The sequence below is a fragment of the Heterodontus francisci genome, chromosome 19, assembly GCF_036365525.1.
Source record: "Heterodontus francisci isolate sHetFra1 chromosome 19, sHetFra1.hap1, whole genome shotgun sequence".
Taxonomy (NCBI): Eukaryota; Metazoa; Chordata; class Chondrichthyes; order Heterodontiformes; family Heterodontidae; genus Heterodontus; species Heterodontus francisci.
Window position 1 is genome coordinate 94,292,686 of NC_090389.1, and position 16,367 is coordinate 94,309,052.

The window sequence follows — 16,367 nt, forward strand, 5'->3', positions numbered from 1 at the left end:
CAGTTCTGTTGGTGTACCTACACCACATGGACTGCAGTGGTTCCAGAAGGCAGCCCACCACCTTCTCAAGGGCAATTAGGGATGGGCAACAAATACTGGCCTTGCCAACGATGCCATATCCTATGAATGAATTTTTTTTAAAACACTCAAATTTCTCCCTTTCTCTGACTTTGACACAATCATTCCCCCATACAACATTGGGGCAGTTAACGTCTCCCACTATCACTGCCCTATAGTTCGTGCCCATTATCTAGTAACTTCCTTGCAAATCTGCTCCTCTATCTCTCTTCCGACTGTTTGCTGACCTATAAGTAGTGCAATAGTTCCTTTATTGCTTTTTTATCTCCAACCAAATGGATTCTGTCTTTGACCCCTCAAGAAAATTCTCTCTTTTCAGCAGTGTATTGTTTTCCTTAATCCTTAACCCCTTCCTCTTTTTCCTTCCTGTACACTTTATACACAGGAATATTAAGCATCCAATCCTCCCCATTTTTAAGGCAGGTCTTAGTTATCACCACTACATCATATTCCACGTAGCTATTTGTGTCTGCAGCTCACCAACCCTATGAACCAAACTGCATTTACACAACTTAACTTAAACCTCTTTATATTTTCGATGAGCCCACCAAATTCTGCATTACTTCTAACTCCAACTATCGCTCCCACTCCTCTATGTACTTAGTGTCTACTTTTTAATACTTATTATGCACTGCCTAAAAGGGTGGTGGAAGCAGATTCAAAAGGAATGTGATATACACTTGAAAGGAAAAAAATTTCAGGACTTTGGGGAAAAAGTGGGACTAACTCGAAAAGCAAAGAGCAGGCACATGCCTGATGTGCCGACTGGCTTCCTTCTGTGCGGTACCATTCCATAACTCTTGAAGTTCACTTATTTGCTCTCCCCAAGTGCGAGAGGGGAAAAAAGCAGTGGCCACAGAACCTACAAATCCCACAGTCATGCAGAGAGATTCAGTGAGTGACATTCGAGACCAGCGCTTACCTCAGACTCAGACTCCTCATGCGATGCTGCTCTTCTGTACCTGACCTTGTTGCTGCTTCTAGAGTCGTCCTCACCAACTTCTCCTTCCAATTTAGCTTTAGTTTTGCCTTTTCTCATTAGAAAATTATCTACCACCCAAAACATTAATGCCTGTGAGGAACGAGAAAGCAAAACATGTAGCAGAATTAATGATTAACATAGGAACAGGAGGCCATTTAGCCCCTCAAGCCCGTTCCACCATTCAATGAGATCATGACTGATCTGTGACCCAACTCCATATAACTGCTTTTGCCCCACATCCCTTAATACTGCTGGTCAACAAAAACCTATCAATCTCAGTTTTAAGATCAACAATGGATTGAGCACAACATATGCCATTTGCGAAACATTTGTTCCAAACATCTTCCACCCTTCATGTGAAGAAGTGCTTCCTAATTTCACTCCTGAAATGTCAGTCTCTAATTTTTAGACTATGCAATCCAGTCCATAACTCCCCAACCAGCAGCTAAAGTTTCTCCTTATCTTGCAATATCTCCTGGTAGGTTAACCTTTAGTCCAGGTATCATTCTGGTAAATCTACGATGCACTCCCTCCAAGGCCAATATATCTTTCCTAAAATGTGATGCCCAGATCTATTCAGTGATCTAACTGAGATTCAACCAGGACTTTGTAGAGCTGAAGCATGACTTCTACCACCTTGTATTCTAGTCCTCTAGATATGAAGGCCAGCATTCAATTAGCCTTTTTGATTGTTTTCTGTACCTGATATTTTAATGATCTATGTATCTGGCCCCCACCCGCACTACCCCCAAGTCTTTTTGTACCTCAGTACAAAAGCAAAGTACTGTAGAAGCTGGACACCTAAAGTAATAACAGAACATGTTGGAAATACTCAGCAGGTCAAGCAGCAGCTGTGGAGAGTGTAAGAGTGATTCAGCCTCAGCTTCATCTCCATGAATTTCAAGCTCGCCATGATGCTGAGCTCTCTTTCTGTCGTCTTCGCCTCCGCACCCACTTCTTTGGCCAGAGAAGACCCTTTTACCCATCTCCGGTATTCTCCCTCCAACTGGACCCCTCTCTCTGGCCTCTTACCTTCTCATAATCTCTTCATTGTCACACCAGCAGTTCTCATCGGTCATCTCAATTTCTCTACTTCCATCACTCTAATCTGTCTCCCTCTGAACTTGCCGCACTCCGTTCTCTCAGGTTCAATGCAAACATCGTCATCAAACCTCCTGAGAAGGGTGGTGCTGTTGTTGTCTGGCGAATCGACCTCTACCTTGCAAAGGCCAAATGCCAACACTCTGCACTTCTTCCTACCTCCCACTGGACCATGATCCCATCACAACTACAACCCCCTGGAGCATTATGAAACAAAATAAGACACTGAGCCACATAAGGAGATATCAAGTCAGATGATCAAAAGCTGGTCAAAGAGGTCAGTTTTAAGGAGTGTCTTAAAGGAGGAAAGCAAGGTAGAGAGGCAGAGAAGTTTAGGGAGTGTATTTCAGAGTTTAGGACCTAGGTAACTGAAGAACTAAAATCAGAGATGCTCACAAGGCCAGAATTAGAGTACCACCGATATGAGGGTTGTGGGGCTGGAACAGATTACAGAGATATGGAGCAGCAAGGCCATGGAGGGATTTGAACATCAAACCATGGTTTCGAGGACTGTCATTGACCTCATTTCCTCTGGAGATCTTCCCTCCAGAGCCTCCAACCTTTCAGTCTCCAAACCCCAAACAACCTGCTTCTACCTCCTTCCCAAAATCCACAGACAGAACTGCCCTGGCAGACCTGTCCTTTTAGCCTGCTCCTGCCCCATTGAACTTATTTAGGAAACATAGAAAATAGAAGCAGGAATAGGCCATTCAGCCCCTCAAGGCTGCTCCACCATTCAACTAGATCATGGCTGATCTTCTACCTCAAAGCCATTTCCCTGCACTATCCCCATATCCCTTGATATCTTTAACATCTAGAAATCTATCGATCTGTCTTGAATATACTCAATAACTGAGCCTCCACAGTCCTCCGGGCTAGAAAATTCCAAAGATTCACCACCCTTTCAGTGAAGAGTTTCCTTCTCATCCCAGTACTAAATAGCCTACCACTTATTCTGAGACTGTGTCCCCAGTTTAGACACTGGAGTTAGGGGAAACATTCTTCCTGCATCTACCCTGTCAAGCCCTATAAGAATGTTATTTATTTCAATGAGATCACCTCTCATTCTTCTAAACCTGAGAGAATATAGGTCCAGTCTCCTCAATCTCTCCTCATAGGACAATCACGCCATCCCAGGGATCAGTCTGGTAAATCTTTGTTGCACTCCCTCTATGACAAGTATATCCTTGCTTAGGTAAGGAGACCAAGCGTGTACACAATACTCCAGGTGCAGTCTCACCAAGGCTCTATACAACTGCAGCAAGAGTTCTTTACTTCTGTACTATGAGTGGGCAAGAACAAAGCAGATGAAATATATAATGTGGAAAAATGTGAAGTTATCCACTTTGGTAGGAAAAACAGAAATGCAGAGCATTTCTTAAATGGTGACAGATTGGGAAGTGTTGATGTCCAAAGGGACCTGGGTGTCCTTGTTCACAAGTCACTGAAAGCTAACATGCAGATGCAGCAAGCAATTAGGAAGGCTAATGGTAAGTTGACTTTTATCGCAAGAGGATTTGAGTACAGGAGTAAAGAAGTCTTGCTGCAATTGTATAGAGCCTTGGTGAGATGGCACTTGGAGTATTGTGTACAGTTTTGGTCTCATCTAAGGAAAGCTATACTTGCCATGGAGGGAGTGCCTTCCCTGACATCTCTGTCTCAATTTTTGGTGACAGGCTAACAAATATTCATTATATGCCGACTTGGGAATGATTAAGGTTTGAACCAGGGTGTCGTGGAGGGAACGGTCCTTCGGAATGCTGAAAGGAGAGGGGAGTGGGAAGATGTGTTTGGTTCTGGCATCATGATGGAGGTGGCGAAAATGACAGGGGTGATCTGCTGAATACGGAGACTGGTAGGTTCCCACAGCACCTTGCCATGCAAGCGCAGGAGATGCAACACCTGTCCTTTTACCTCCTCTGTCCTCACCATCGAAGACCCTAAATATTCCTCCCAGGTGCAACAGCAATTTCTGTGTACATCCTTCAACTTCGTGGACTGTATTCACTGCTCACAATGCGGTCTGCTTCACACTGGGGAGGCCAAATGCAGATTGGGTGATCATTCTCCGTTCATACCTGCAAGCATGACCCTGGGCTTCTGGTCACTTGTCATTTTAATTCTCTCACGCTGACCACTCTGCCCTCGGCCTCCTGCAGTGTTTCAATGAGCACACCGTAAACTCGAGGAACAGCAGCTCATCATTCGATCAGGCACTTCACAGCACTTATGGACTCAATGAGTTTTACAATTTTAGACCATAATCTCCACCCCCATAGCGTTTCCTGTTTCTTTGCATGTGTTAAGGCGATGTGGTGTGATGTGAGTGGTTCCCACTGTTCAACTCCCTCCCTGACCGCAGAAAGTGTATTTGTTTCAAGAGTCTAGCCCCTTGGTGTTTTATTTTTCAAATAAACAGCGACAGGTTTTCTTATAGATTTTAAAAACAGAAAGTCAATTGTTTATTGATCAATACGTCTTATCCCGAAATTGTTGCAACCTCATGCGCTCATGCATTCACTCGTGCGTGCACACACAAAAAGGAACAGATAGAGAAGGGAAAGAGGTAGGTGGGTTATTGTGGGGGAGAAGGGTTACGATAAACCTGTTGAATTCATGAGACTCGAGTTTGGGGGTAGTTGCACAAGGAACACACAAAGTTAACATGCAGGTGCAGCAGGCTATTAGGAAGGCAAATGGCATGTTGGCCTTTACTGCAAGGGGATTGGGTTACATGAATAAAGGAGTCTTACTAAACTTGTACAGGTCTTTGATGAGACCGCACCTGGAATGCTGTGTGCAGTTTTGTTCTCCACATTTAAGAAAGGATATACTTGCACTGGAGGCAGTGCAGCAAAGATTTACTAAGTTGGTCCCTGGGATGAGGGGGTTGTCCTATGATGAGAGGCTGAGTAAACTGGGCCAATATTCTCTGGAGTTTAGAAGAATAAGAGGTGATCTAATTGAGACATACAAGATTCTGAAAGGGCTTCAAAGGGTAGAAGCTGAGAGATTGTTCCCACTGGCCAGGCAATCTAGAACACAGGGACAGAGTCTCAGCATAAGGGGTCAATCATTCAGGACTGAGATGAGGAGAAATTACTTCACTCAAAGGGTTGTGAATCTTTGAATTTCTCTCGCCCAGAGGGTTAGAATCATAGAAATTTTAAGGCACAGAAAGAGGCCACTTGGCGCACCATGTTTGTGCCTGCCAAAAAACAATCCACCCATTCTAGTCCCACCTTCCAGCATTTGGTCTATAGCCCTGCAACTTATGGCACTCGTGGCGCACATCCAGACTCCTTTTGAATGAGTTGAGGGTCTCTGCCTCAACTACCCTTTCAGGCAGTGAGTTCCAGACCATCACCACCCTCTGAGTGAAAAGGTTTTTCCTCACCTCCCTTCCAATTTTTCTACCAGTTTAAATCTATGCCCCCTCGTCACTGACCTCTCTGCTAAGGTGAATAGACCCTTCATCTCCACTCTATCCAGACCCCTCACAATTTTCTACATTTCAATCAGATCTCCCCTCAGGCTTCTCTCTTCCAAGGAGAACAACCCCAGCCAATACAATCTTTGCTCATAGCTGCATTTTTCCAGTCCTGGCAACATCCTTGTAAATCTCCTCTGTACCCTCTCCAATGCAATTACATCCTTTCTGTAATGAGGTGACCAGAACTGAGACCAGAGAGAGACAGACAGACAGAGATGTTCCGTTGGGATGGGGCGCACTTGAACCATGCTGGGACCAGTGTCCTGGCAAACCGTATAACTAGGGTTGTAGATGAGACTTTAAACTAAATAGTGGGGGGGAGGGTTCAATTGAGGAAAGTTTAAAAAGTCAAAAAGTAACGAGAGAGCAGAGATACAAGGTAGTGAAGGGGCATACATTAATCAGAGTGTGGCAGGTAGGGACAGAGAATACAAGCATAAGAGTACAGCAGAGATTAGAACCAGAGTAGGTAAAACTGGTGATAAGTCAAAGCTTAAGGCTCTTTATCTGAATCCACGTAGCATTTGTAACAAGATAGATGAGCTGACGGCACAGATAGAAATAAATGAATATGATTTGATAGCTATCACAGAGACGTGGTTGTAGGATGACCAGGACTAGAATCTCAATGTTCAAGGATATTCGACTTTCCGGAAGAATAGGCAGAAAGGAAAAGGAGATGGGGTAGCTTTGTTATTAAAGGAAGGGATCAGTGCAGTTGTGAGTAATGGTACAGGTGTAATAGATCATGATGTAGAATCAGTTTGGGTGGAAATAAGGAATAGCAAGGGGAAGAAACCACGAGTGGGAGTGGTCTATAGGCCCTCGCAGAATTGCCTCTCTGTAGGACAAAATATTAATCAGGAAATAATGGAGGCGTGCAAAAGGGCACTGCAATTACCATGGGTGATTTTAATCTGCATATAGACTGGACAAATCAAATTGGCAAGGGTAGCATGGAAGACAAATTTGTAGAATGCATCAGGGATTGTTTCTTCGAACAACACATTGCAGAACCTACCCAGGAACAGGCTATTTTAGACTTGGTAATGTGTAATGAGGTAGGATTAATAGGAGATCTTGTAGTTAAGGATCCTCTAGAGGGAAACGATCATAACATGGTAGAATTTCAAATTCAGTTTGAGGGTGAGCAACTCGGGTCTCAAACCAGTGTCTTCAACTTAAACGAGGACATTAGATTAGATTAGAGATACAGCACTGAAACAGGCCCTTCGGCCCACCGAGTCTGCGCCGAACATCAACCACCCATTTATACTAATCCTACACTAATCCCATATTCCTACCAAACATCCCCACCTGTCCCTATATTTCCCTATCACCTACCTATACTAGTGACAATTTATAATGGCCAATTTACCTATCAACCTGCAAGTCTTTTGACAATTACAGAGGTATGAAGAAAGAGTTGTCTAAAGCGGGCTGGGAAGATAGACTACAGGGGAAATCAGTAGATGAGCAGTGGCAGACTTTTAAGCAGATATTTCATAACACTCAGCAAACATTTATTCCGGTCTGAAGGAAGGACTCGATGAGAACGACGAACCACCCGTGGATAACAAAGGAAGTTAAGGAGAGAATTAAATCAAAAACAAAGGCGTACAAAGCAGTGAAAGCTAGTGGTAGGCCAGAGGATTGGGAATTTTTTTTTTTTTTAGAAACCAGCAGCAGATGACTAAAAAACTAAGAGAGAAAATTGATTGTGACAGTAAATTGGCAAGAAATATAAAAACAAACAGTAAGAGCTTCTACGGGTATATAAAAAGGAAGAGAGTGGCTGAAGTAAGTGTTGGACCCTTAGAGGATGAGACTGGGGAATTAATAACAGGGAACAGGGAAATGGCAGATAATTTAAACCAATATTTTGCATCGGTCTTCATGGTGGAGGACACTATAAACATCCCAACAATAATAGATGAGCAAGGTGTAAATGGGAGGGAGGAACTTGTAACAATCTCTATCAGGAGGGAAAAGGTGCTGGACAAACTGATGGGATTAAAGACAGACAAGTCGCCAGGACCTGATGGCCTGCATCCAAGGGTTTTAGAAGAAGTGGCTGCAGAGACAGTAGAGGAATTGGTCATAATATACCAAAACTCACTGGATTCCGGTAGGGTAGCAGTGAATTAGAAAGCCGCTAATGTGACACCCCTATTCAAGAAAGGAGGGAGACAGAAAGCAGGCAACTATAGACCAGTTAGCTTAACATCTGTCATTGGGAAAATGCTAGAGTCCATTATTAAGGAAGAAATAGCAGGACATTTAGAAAAACATAATGTAATCAAACAGAGTCAACATGGTTTTATGAAAAGGGAATCATGTTTGACAAATTTGTTAGAGTTCTTTGAGGACATCACAAACAGTGGATAAAGGGGAACCGGTAGATGTAGTGTATTTGGATTTTCAGAAGGCTGTCGATAAGGTGCCACATAAAAGGTTATTACACAAAATAAGAGCTCAGGGTATTGGGGGTAATGTGTTGGCATGGATTGAGGATTGGCTAACACACAGAAGGCAGAGTCGGGAGCAATGGGTCTTTCTCAGGGTGGTGAATCTCTGGAATTCTCTACCTCAGTGAGTTGTCACTAATTGTATTTAAAGAGGAGGTAGATAGATTTCTGAAACCTTGGGGAGTCGAGAGTTATGCGGAGCAGGCCCGAAAGAGGAGCGAGGCCTGGGACAGATCAGCCATGATCTTATTGAATGGCGGGGCAAGCTTGAGGGGCTGAATGGCCTGCTCCTACTTCTTGTGTTCTCATGTATTCCTTTGCCTTGTTTGACCTCCCCAAATGCATCATCTTACACTTCTCCAGGTTGAATTCCATTTGCCACTTTTCTGCCCAGACCATCAATATCTTCCTGCAGCCTACAGCTATCCTCCTCGCTATCTACCACACAGCCAAACTTTGTGTCGTCCGCAAGCTTCTTGAACATGCCCGCTACATTTATGTTCAGATCGTTAATATACACCACAAAAAGCAGGGGACCCAGTACTGTGCCCTGCGGAACGCCACTGCAAACAGTCCTCCAGTCGCTAAAACAGCCATCAACAATTACCCTTCGTTTCCTACCACTGAGCCAATTTTGTAGCCACCGTGCTGCATTTCCCTAGATCCTATGGGATTTTTTTTTAAACCAAGTCTGCTATATGGGACCTTGTCAAAAGCCTTGCTAAAAATCCATGTAGACCAGAGTTGTGGATGCTCCATCATTGAATACATTTAAGGTTGGGATAGATAGATAGATTTTTGGTCTTGCAGGGAATCAAGAGATATGGGGAGTGGGCAGGAAAGTGGAATTGAAGCCCAAGATCAGCCATGATTGTATCGAATGGCAGAGCAGGCTCGATGGGCCATATGGTCTACTTCTGCGCCTATTTCATGTGTTCTTGAGTTCTAGGTATTTGCAGGCCTGAGATGATTGTAGATTTCTCTCGATTGAATGTTCTGTTGAAGATGGTGGGGTCACTTCCAGCTCTCTCTGCTGTATAATGCAGATGTCAGATTCTTGCATCAGAGCATGTGCTTTCTGGCTTGCTGGAATGCCAGCTGTTACAAGTAGCTTCACCTTCTAGGTAAGTCTCTCTCTCTGGCTGTCAAGTTAAATTGTGTCAACCTCCTGTTAGGAGACACTATGGTTTCTTTCCCATTGTGATCACCCAATGGCCCAGGAAATGGCTACTTCACACCTCCTTTGTTTTAGAAGACGACATTCAATTCCGGAATGTTTTTAGGATAGGTGTAAAATAGATTTGATTAACACTTTTTGGCTTTGAAGATTTGTCAGACTGTTTGAATACACAAAAGGCTAATCCCCTTTGCCATCGGTGGTCATTTTGGACCATTGTTCACTCTTTAAAAATAAAGGTTCTTTTTCTTAAAGACAAAGTTTGTTGTTTCATAACTCTTGAGTTAGTCTGTGAATATTGTATCATCGCACTTCTGCTGTTTGTGACACATGTTAAGGTTTGTATCTTGTTTTTGCTTTCAAATTGCAGGTGTTTACCATTCGAGCAACATTCTACCATTCACACCTCCTCTAGACACATTTTTATTTATTTATTTGCCTATTACCAGCCCCTTTGGCCCTGCACCACCAACACTTTTGTTATGAATCTCTCCTTTCCTCCACTAACCCAGACCTGGCCTTTTGTTCTTTTTCCACCCTCCCCATTTCACTTGCTTAAAATCTAACCAAACTTTTCCCAGCTCTAATGAAAGGTCATCGATTTGAAACGTTAACTGTTTCTCTCTGCACAGACCTGCTGAGTATTGCCAGCATTTTCTGTTATTCTTTTCTTTTTCGACCTCCACTGTTTCTAGCTTCCAACATTTAGAAAATATCCTGTTCTATCCTTTTTAGGTCCGAAGTGGATGACCTCACACTGAAATCGATTGCCACAGTTTTGCCCATTTACTTAACCTATGAACATCTTTTTGTAATTTTATGCTTACATTGAAGCATAAAAGTTCAACTCAAGAAGCACGAAGTCCAACTCAACGGAGTAATGCTTCTACAGAGTACTTAACTCAAGGAATTTGATGAGTGAGGGAATTCAGCTCAGTGAGGTAAGTCTGGCATTTTACAAAACAAGGAGCAGTCCCAGAGAGGGAATTGGAAACATCAAGACCTGAGAACTGAAGTCCAGAGACATTAATTGGGTGAGCAAATAGGCGACTGATTGGTGAGTTTGAAGGTTTTTTTTTCTTGAGACTAGGAAAATACAAGTACTGTATTAAATTTATAGTTTAAATAGTTAAACAATTTTACATAGCTACAAATAATCATTGAACAAAACTTTAATTAAGCAAAATAAGGCTAGTCTAAGAAATAACAAAGCAGGTTCTGTGTCTGGGTCTGGGCTGCAGAATATGGAAATCTGTGGATGGCGAAACTGTTCTAAGCTAACCCTTGCAGGAGATGTCTCCATCTCGAATCTCTCCGGCTCAGAGTCATACAGCTGGAGTGCGAGTTGGGGAGACTCCAACACAAGGGAGGGGAATTTCTGGACAATTTTATCCAGAATGTAGTCACACGCCAGAGGAAAACACAGGTTCAGGAAAGGGAGGGTGTGACAGTTAGGGAACTAAGTAGCAGGGATTTCAGAGAGGTTGAGAAGGAGATCCCTGCAGACACTGGTCCTGTCCAACAAGTACAATGTACTTGCTACCTGTAAGGTCAAGGAGAAAAACTGCAGAGAAGAAAGCCACTGGCTCAGAAGGCTGCCCAAGGTGGGCAAGAGCAGAATAGAAATGTGGCAGTAATCGGGGACTCTATAATTAGGGAGATAGATAGTGTCCTCTGCAGCCAAGAACAAGAACCCTGAAGGGTGTGTTGCCTACCCGGTAAGGAATCTCACGGTGACTGGAGAGGAACTTGGAAAAGGAGGGGGTAAATCCAGTTGTCGTGGTTCACGTTGGAACAAATGACATAGGTAGGAACAGGGAGGAGGTCCTGCTGAAAGAGTATCAGGGGTTAGGCACTAAATTAAAAAGCAGGACCTAGAGGGTAATAATGTCTGGATTACTGCTTGAGCCACGTGCAAACTGGCATGGGAGTAGACAGATCAAAAGTATTAATACATGGCTAAATGGTTGGTGTGGGAAAGAGGGGTACTTTTCTATTGGACACTGGCCCTAGTTCTGGGACAGAAAGAGCTGTATCGATGGGACGGGCTCCACCTGAACAGGATGGGACCCATGCCCCAGCAGAAGTAAATAGGGAGGTGGAAAAGGCTTTAAACTTTTAAGATTTCGGGGGCTTGCAGAGGAGGAGGAGATCTACAAGAATTACAAGCAGCCTAAATGTAAACAAAATAGGGAAGGAAAGCATAGGAAAGAATAAAGTAAGGGAGGACCATAAATGGCAAGGGAATAAATAGAGTTGTAGAACAGGAGTCTAAAAAGGCTAAATATAAAGTGAGAGAAAATCCTATTAAAATTAGTTAAAACATCTGTGAAGCAATGCATAGAGTGTCCGTAATATAACAGGGAGCTGGAGACAATCACGTGTTGCGAGAAACCAAACATAGTACGGATTACTGAGACATGGCTACAGAAAAATCAGCATGAGAATTAAACACCGCAGGGTATCACATTTAGAAAAGATAGAGGGGAAAAAGGGGAGTTGGAGTAGCTGTATCTATTAGAGATAACAACAGTCGAAAAAGGATGCAGTTGTGAACAAGACAAAAATAGAATCCATATTGATAGACATAAAAGATAATAAAAGATCAATCACACTAATAGGTGCAGTCTACAGACCACCTAATAGCAGAAGGGAGGTGGATGAAGAAATATGCATAGAAATGAGGGAATTGAGTAAAAAGACAGAATCATCATGGAGGAATCTGAATAACCCCGACATTAATTGGGCAGAAGATAAGGGAATGGACTTCCTACAATGTGTACAGGACTCCTTTCTCACTCAGTATGTAAAAAGCCCAACAAGGGAAGATTCACTATTGGATCTGGTTATGGGGAATGAACCAGAGCATATAAGAGAAGAAAAAGTAGGGGAAACATCGAGGCAATAGTGACCATAGTATAATACGCTCTTAAGATGATGTGTTACAAGTGTTTCGTTTTTAAAAAGAAAACTTAGAATTCCGTGTTTAAAAAAAAACTGAGAAAATGATTTTTTTTTTGCTCAGTGGACACTAAACTGCAAATAGTTGGAATTCCTGCAATGTTTTGAAAGGAAGTCATACTAAATGTTGAACTTTATGGGTGCTTTGAAAGGAAGTTGAACTTGTACAAGGACAGGAAAGCCAGCAATTTCAAGGAAACCACAGGGGTTTGACCTTTCTTCAGAGCAGCTTTTGAGTGACAGGGAGACACGGAATCTGGACATGTGACCATGTTCAGGAAGGTTCTTTTCTCACCTTGGACCCTTTAAAAAGCCTGTGAATTGGACAAAGGGCAGCCATTTGAAAACTTTGCTTTGACCTAGTGAGTTCAAGGGAGGGAACAGCGATATCCTGGAGCACATCAACATTACAAAGGAGGAGGTGTTGGAGGTTTTGAAGCGCATTAAGGTGGATAAATCCCCAGGGCCTGACCAGGTGCAACCTAGGATGTTATGGGAAGCAAGGGAGGAGATTGCTGGGGCCCTGGCAGAGATTTTTGTATCATCGTTAGCCACAGGTGCGGTACTAGAAGACTGGAGGATAGCTAATGTTGTGCCTTTATTTAAGAAGGGCGGCAGGGATAAGCCAGGGAACTACAGGCCGGTGAGCCTTACATCAGTGGTGGGAAAGTTATTGGAAGGGATTCTGAGAGACAGGATTTATATGCATCTGGAAAGGCAAGGTCTGATTAGGGATAGTCAGCATGGCTTTGTGCATGGGAAATCATGTCTCACGAATTTGATTGAGTTTTTTGAGTAGGTGACCAAGAGGATTGACGAGGGCAGGGTGATAGACATTGCCTACATGGACTTTAGCAAGGCCTCTGACAAGGTCCCGCAGGGTAGGCCGGTCCAGAAGGTTCGAACACATGGGATCCAGGGTGAGCTAGCCAACTGGATACAAAATTGGCTTGGTGATAGGAGGCAAAGGGTGATAGTGGAGGGTTGTTTTTCAGATTGGAGGCCGATGACCAGTGGTGTGCCACAGGGATCAGTGCTGGGCCCTCTGTTGTTTGTCATATATATTAATTATTTGGATGTGAATGTAGGGGGCATGATTAGTAAGTTTGCAGATGACACCAAAATTGGTGGTATAGTGGACAGTGAAGAAGGTTGGCTAAGAGATAGATCAACTGGGAAAGCGGGCAAGGGATTGGCAAATGGAACTTAACATAGACAAGTGCAAAGTGATGCATTTGGGGAAGTTAAACCAGGGCAGGACATATTCAGTGAATGGCAGGGCCCTGGAGAGTGTTCTGGAGCAGAGAGACCTTGGAGTGCAAGTACATAGTTCCCTGAAAGTGGCAACACAGGTAGACAGGGTGGTGAAGAAGGCATATGGCATGCTTGCCTTCATCTGCCGAGGCACTGAGTACAAGAGTTGGGACGTCATGTTACAGTTGCACACAACGTTGATTAGGCCGCTTTTGGAGTACTGTGTGCAGTTCTGGTCACCGCACTACAGGAAAGATGTGATTAAGCTAGAGAGGGTGCAGACAAGATTCACAAGGATGTTGCCTGGTTTGGAGGGCTTGAGTTATAAAGAGAGATTGGATATGCTGGGTCTGTTTTCCCTGGAGTGAAGGAGGCTGAGAGGGGACATGATAGAGGCATATAAAATTATGAGAGGCATAGATAGAGTAGATAGCCAGAGTCTGTTTCCCATGGTAGGGGTGACTAAAACTAGAGGGCATAGATTTAAGGTGAGAGGGAGGAGGTTTAAAGGGGATCAAAGGGGTAAATTTTTCACACAAAGAATAGTGGGTATCTGGAATGAGCTGCCTGAGGAGGTGGTGGAGGCAGGAACAGTAGCAACATTTAAGAGGCATCAGGACAGGTACTTGAATGAGCAAGGTACAGAGAATCTGGAATTAATGCAGGCAGGTGGGATTAGTATAGATAGGCATTATGGTCAGCATGGATGCGGTGGGCCGAAGGGCCTTTTTCTACACTCTATAACTCTATGACTTTATGACTCCATGACCTGCCTGGAGCTAGGGAGTAAGACCCAGAAAAGTGTTACCTCTCTCTGTAAAACCAGGAATCCTGGTTTTGAAAGGCGGCAAATTCCTACTGCCTCCAGTCTCTGAAGAATTCCTGCATCCAGAGTGGTTCCTGTTGCCTTCTGTGTTTTTGGGAGATCCTGAAATCTCAAGAAAGCTTCTACTGCTAGACTGCTGTTTTTAAAAACCAAAGCAGACCGGTTGCTGCACCCCTGCTGGAAGACCTGTGTGACGTCTGCTATGGACAAATTGTCTTGAAAGCCTACCTATCACAGACTGTTCATCAACCTCACCTGGAGAGACTTTGAGTGGGAACTGACTATTCGACTCTGGGACACCTCACCACACTGAAAAAAATCCTACCAGAATGTGATAAACTCAATTATTATTATTATTCCTTCTATTCTTAAGAAACAGTTGTAAAGCAAAAATCCTTTTACCCGTTAACCGTTTTTTAAAAAAATGTCTGCGCGCACATGAGTGCTCAGGCAATAAGGTGTTTTTTCATACATCTAGATTTATCTCGTTAGTAGTTAAGATCTATTATTTCTTTAATAGTTAATGTTGTTGTTTAAAGAACCCTGGTTTGGTGCGCATTATTCTGGGGGGATAAATAAAGTGTTTAATTGGCTATTCTTCAGTAGGTGGGAAACTTTATTTGATATGCTATGACCTGTGGAGTAGTGGGACTGAATTAACAGTGCACTACTCCTGCCTTGATCATAACAGATGATAGAGAAGGACATATGTATGACAACAAGCTGATTTTGAGGGGCTGAGAATAGAACTTGGGAAAATAAAATGGGCAACAATATTGGCAAACAACGATGTAGAACAATAACAGGAAACATTTACAAAGGTGTTCAGAGTGCAGGAAAAATATATTCTGTTAAAAGGAGAAAAACAAACTAAACACTATTGAGACTCCATGAATGAATAAAGTCATAAGGGAACAATTGATTAGTAAAGAGGCATACATTAAATACATAGACAGCAGAGGAGTGCATGTTAAGAAAGAATATGAAGAGATTAGGAGAGAGGTCAAAAACAATTAGGAAGGCAAAGAGGAAATATGAAATTAAACTATCAAGGAACATACAAATTAGGAGGAGTAGGCCACTCGGCCCCTTCGAGCCTGCTCCGCCATTCAATAAGATCACGGCTGATCTGATTGTAACCTCAACTCCACATTCCCATCCACCCCCAATAATCTTTCACCCCCTTGTTTATAAAGAATGTTTCTGCCTCTACCTTAAAAATATCCATAGACTCTGCTTCCACCACCTTTTGAGGAAGAGAGCTCCAAAGACTCACTATCCTCAGGGAAAAAAATTCTCATCTCTGTTTTAAATGGGTGAGCCCTTATTTTTCAAGAGTGACCCCTAGTTCTAGATTCTCCCACAAGAGGAAACATCCTTTTCACATCCACCCTGTCAAGATCCCTCAGAATCTTATATGTTTCAATCAAGTCGCCTCTTACTCTTCTAAACCCCAACAGATACAAACCTAGCCTGTCCAACCTTTCCTCATAAGATAACCCATCCATTCCAGGTATTAGTCTAATAAAATAGTAAAATATTTTACAGGCACATTAAGGGACAGACACAATACTACTACAGGTACAAAAGAGAGATATGGCAGAAATATTAAATAATTATTTCACTTCAATATTTACCAGGGAGATAGAACAGGTAGACATGTCATTGAATCATGAGATGAGCAATGAGATAAGCAGAGGCATTACTACACATATTTAATAACTGATTAGAGAAAAGTGTGGTGCCAGGTGATTAGTGGAAAGCTGACGTAATTCCTATATTTAAGGGGAAAAGAACATACCCAAAGCATTCTCAACCAGTTAGCTTAACATTGGTAGTAGGAAAAATAATGGAATCCCTACTAAAGGAGAGAATAGAAGAAAATCTAGAAAAGAAAAATGTAATCATGAAGTCAGCATGGATTTCAAAAGGGAAAATCTTGCTTGATCAACCTTATTGAATCTTTTGAGGAGGTTTAGAGAGAGAAAGTAGACAATGGTAATGCAGTAAATGTAATTTATCTGGAT

The 16,367-nt window shown here is 42.9% G+C and overlaps 1 protein-coding gene across 5 annotated transcripts in view; it reads right to left on the reverse strand.

Moving 5' to 3' along the window:
- stimate (STIM activating enhance) overlaps positions 1 to 16,367 on the reverse strand; it is a 222,739-nt gene that overhangs the window by 70,377 nt on the left and 135,995 nt on the right. For 4 of the 5 annotated variants that reach the window (XM_068052244.1, XM_068052245.1, XM_068052248.1 and 1 more), the window contains one exon: positions 1,001 to 1,150. The exons of the other annotated variant lie outside the window; for it this stretch is intronic. In XM_068052244.1, coding sequence (XP_067908345.1) covers positions 1,001 to 1,150 — 150 coding nt within the window. The remainder of the gene's footprint in view (positions 1 to 1,000; positions 1,151 to 16,367) is intronic. 5 annotated transcript variants of the gene reach the window in all.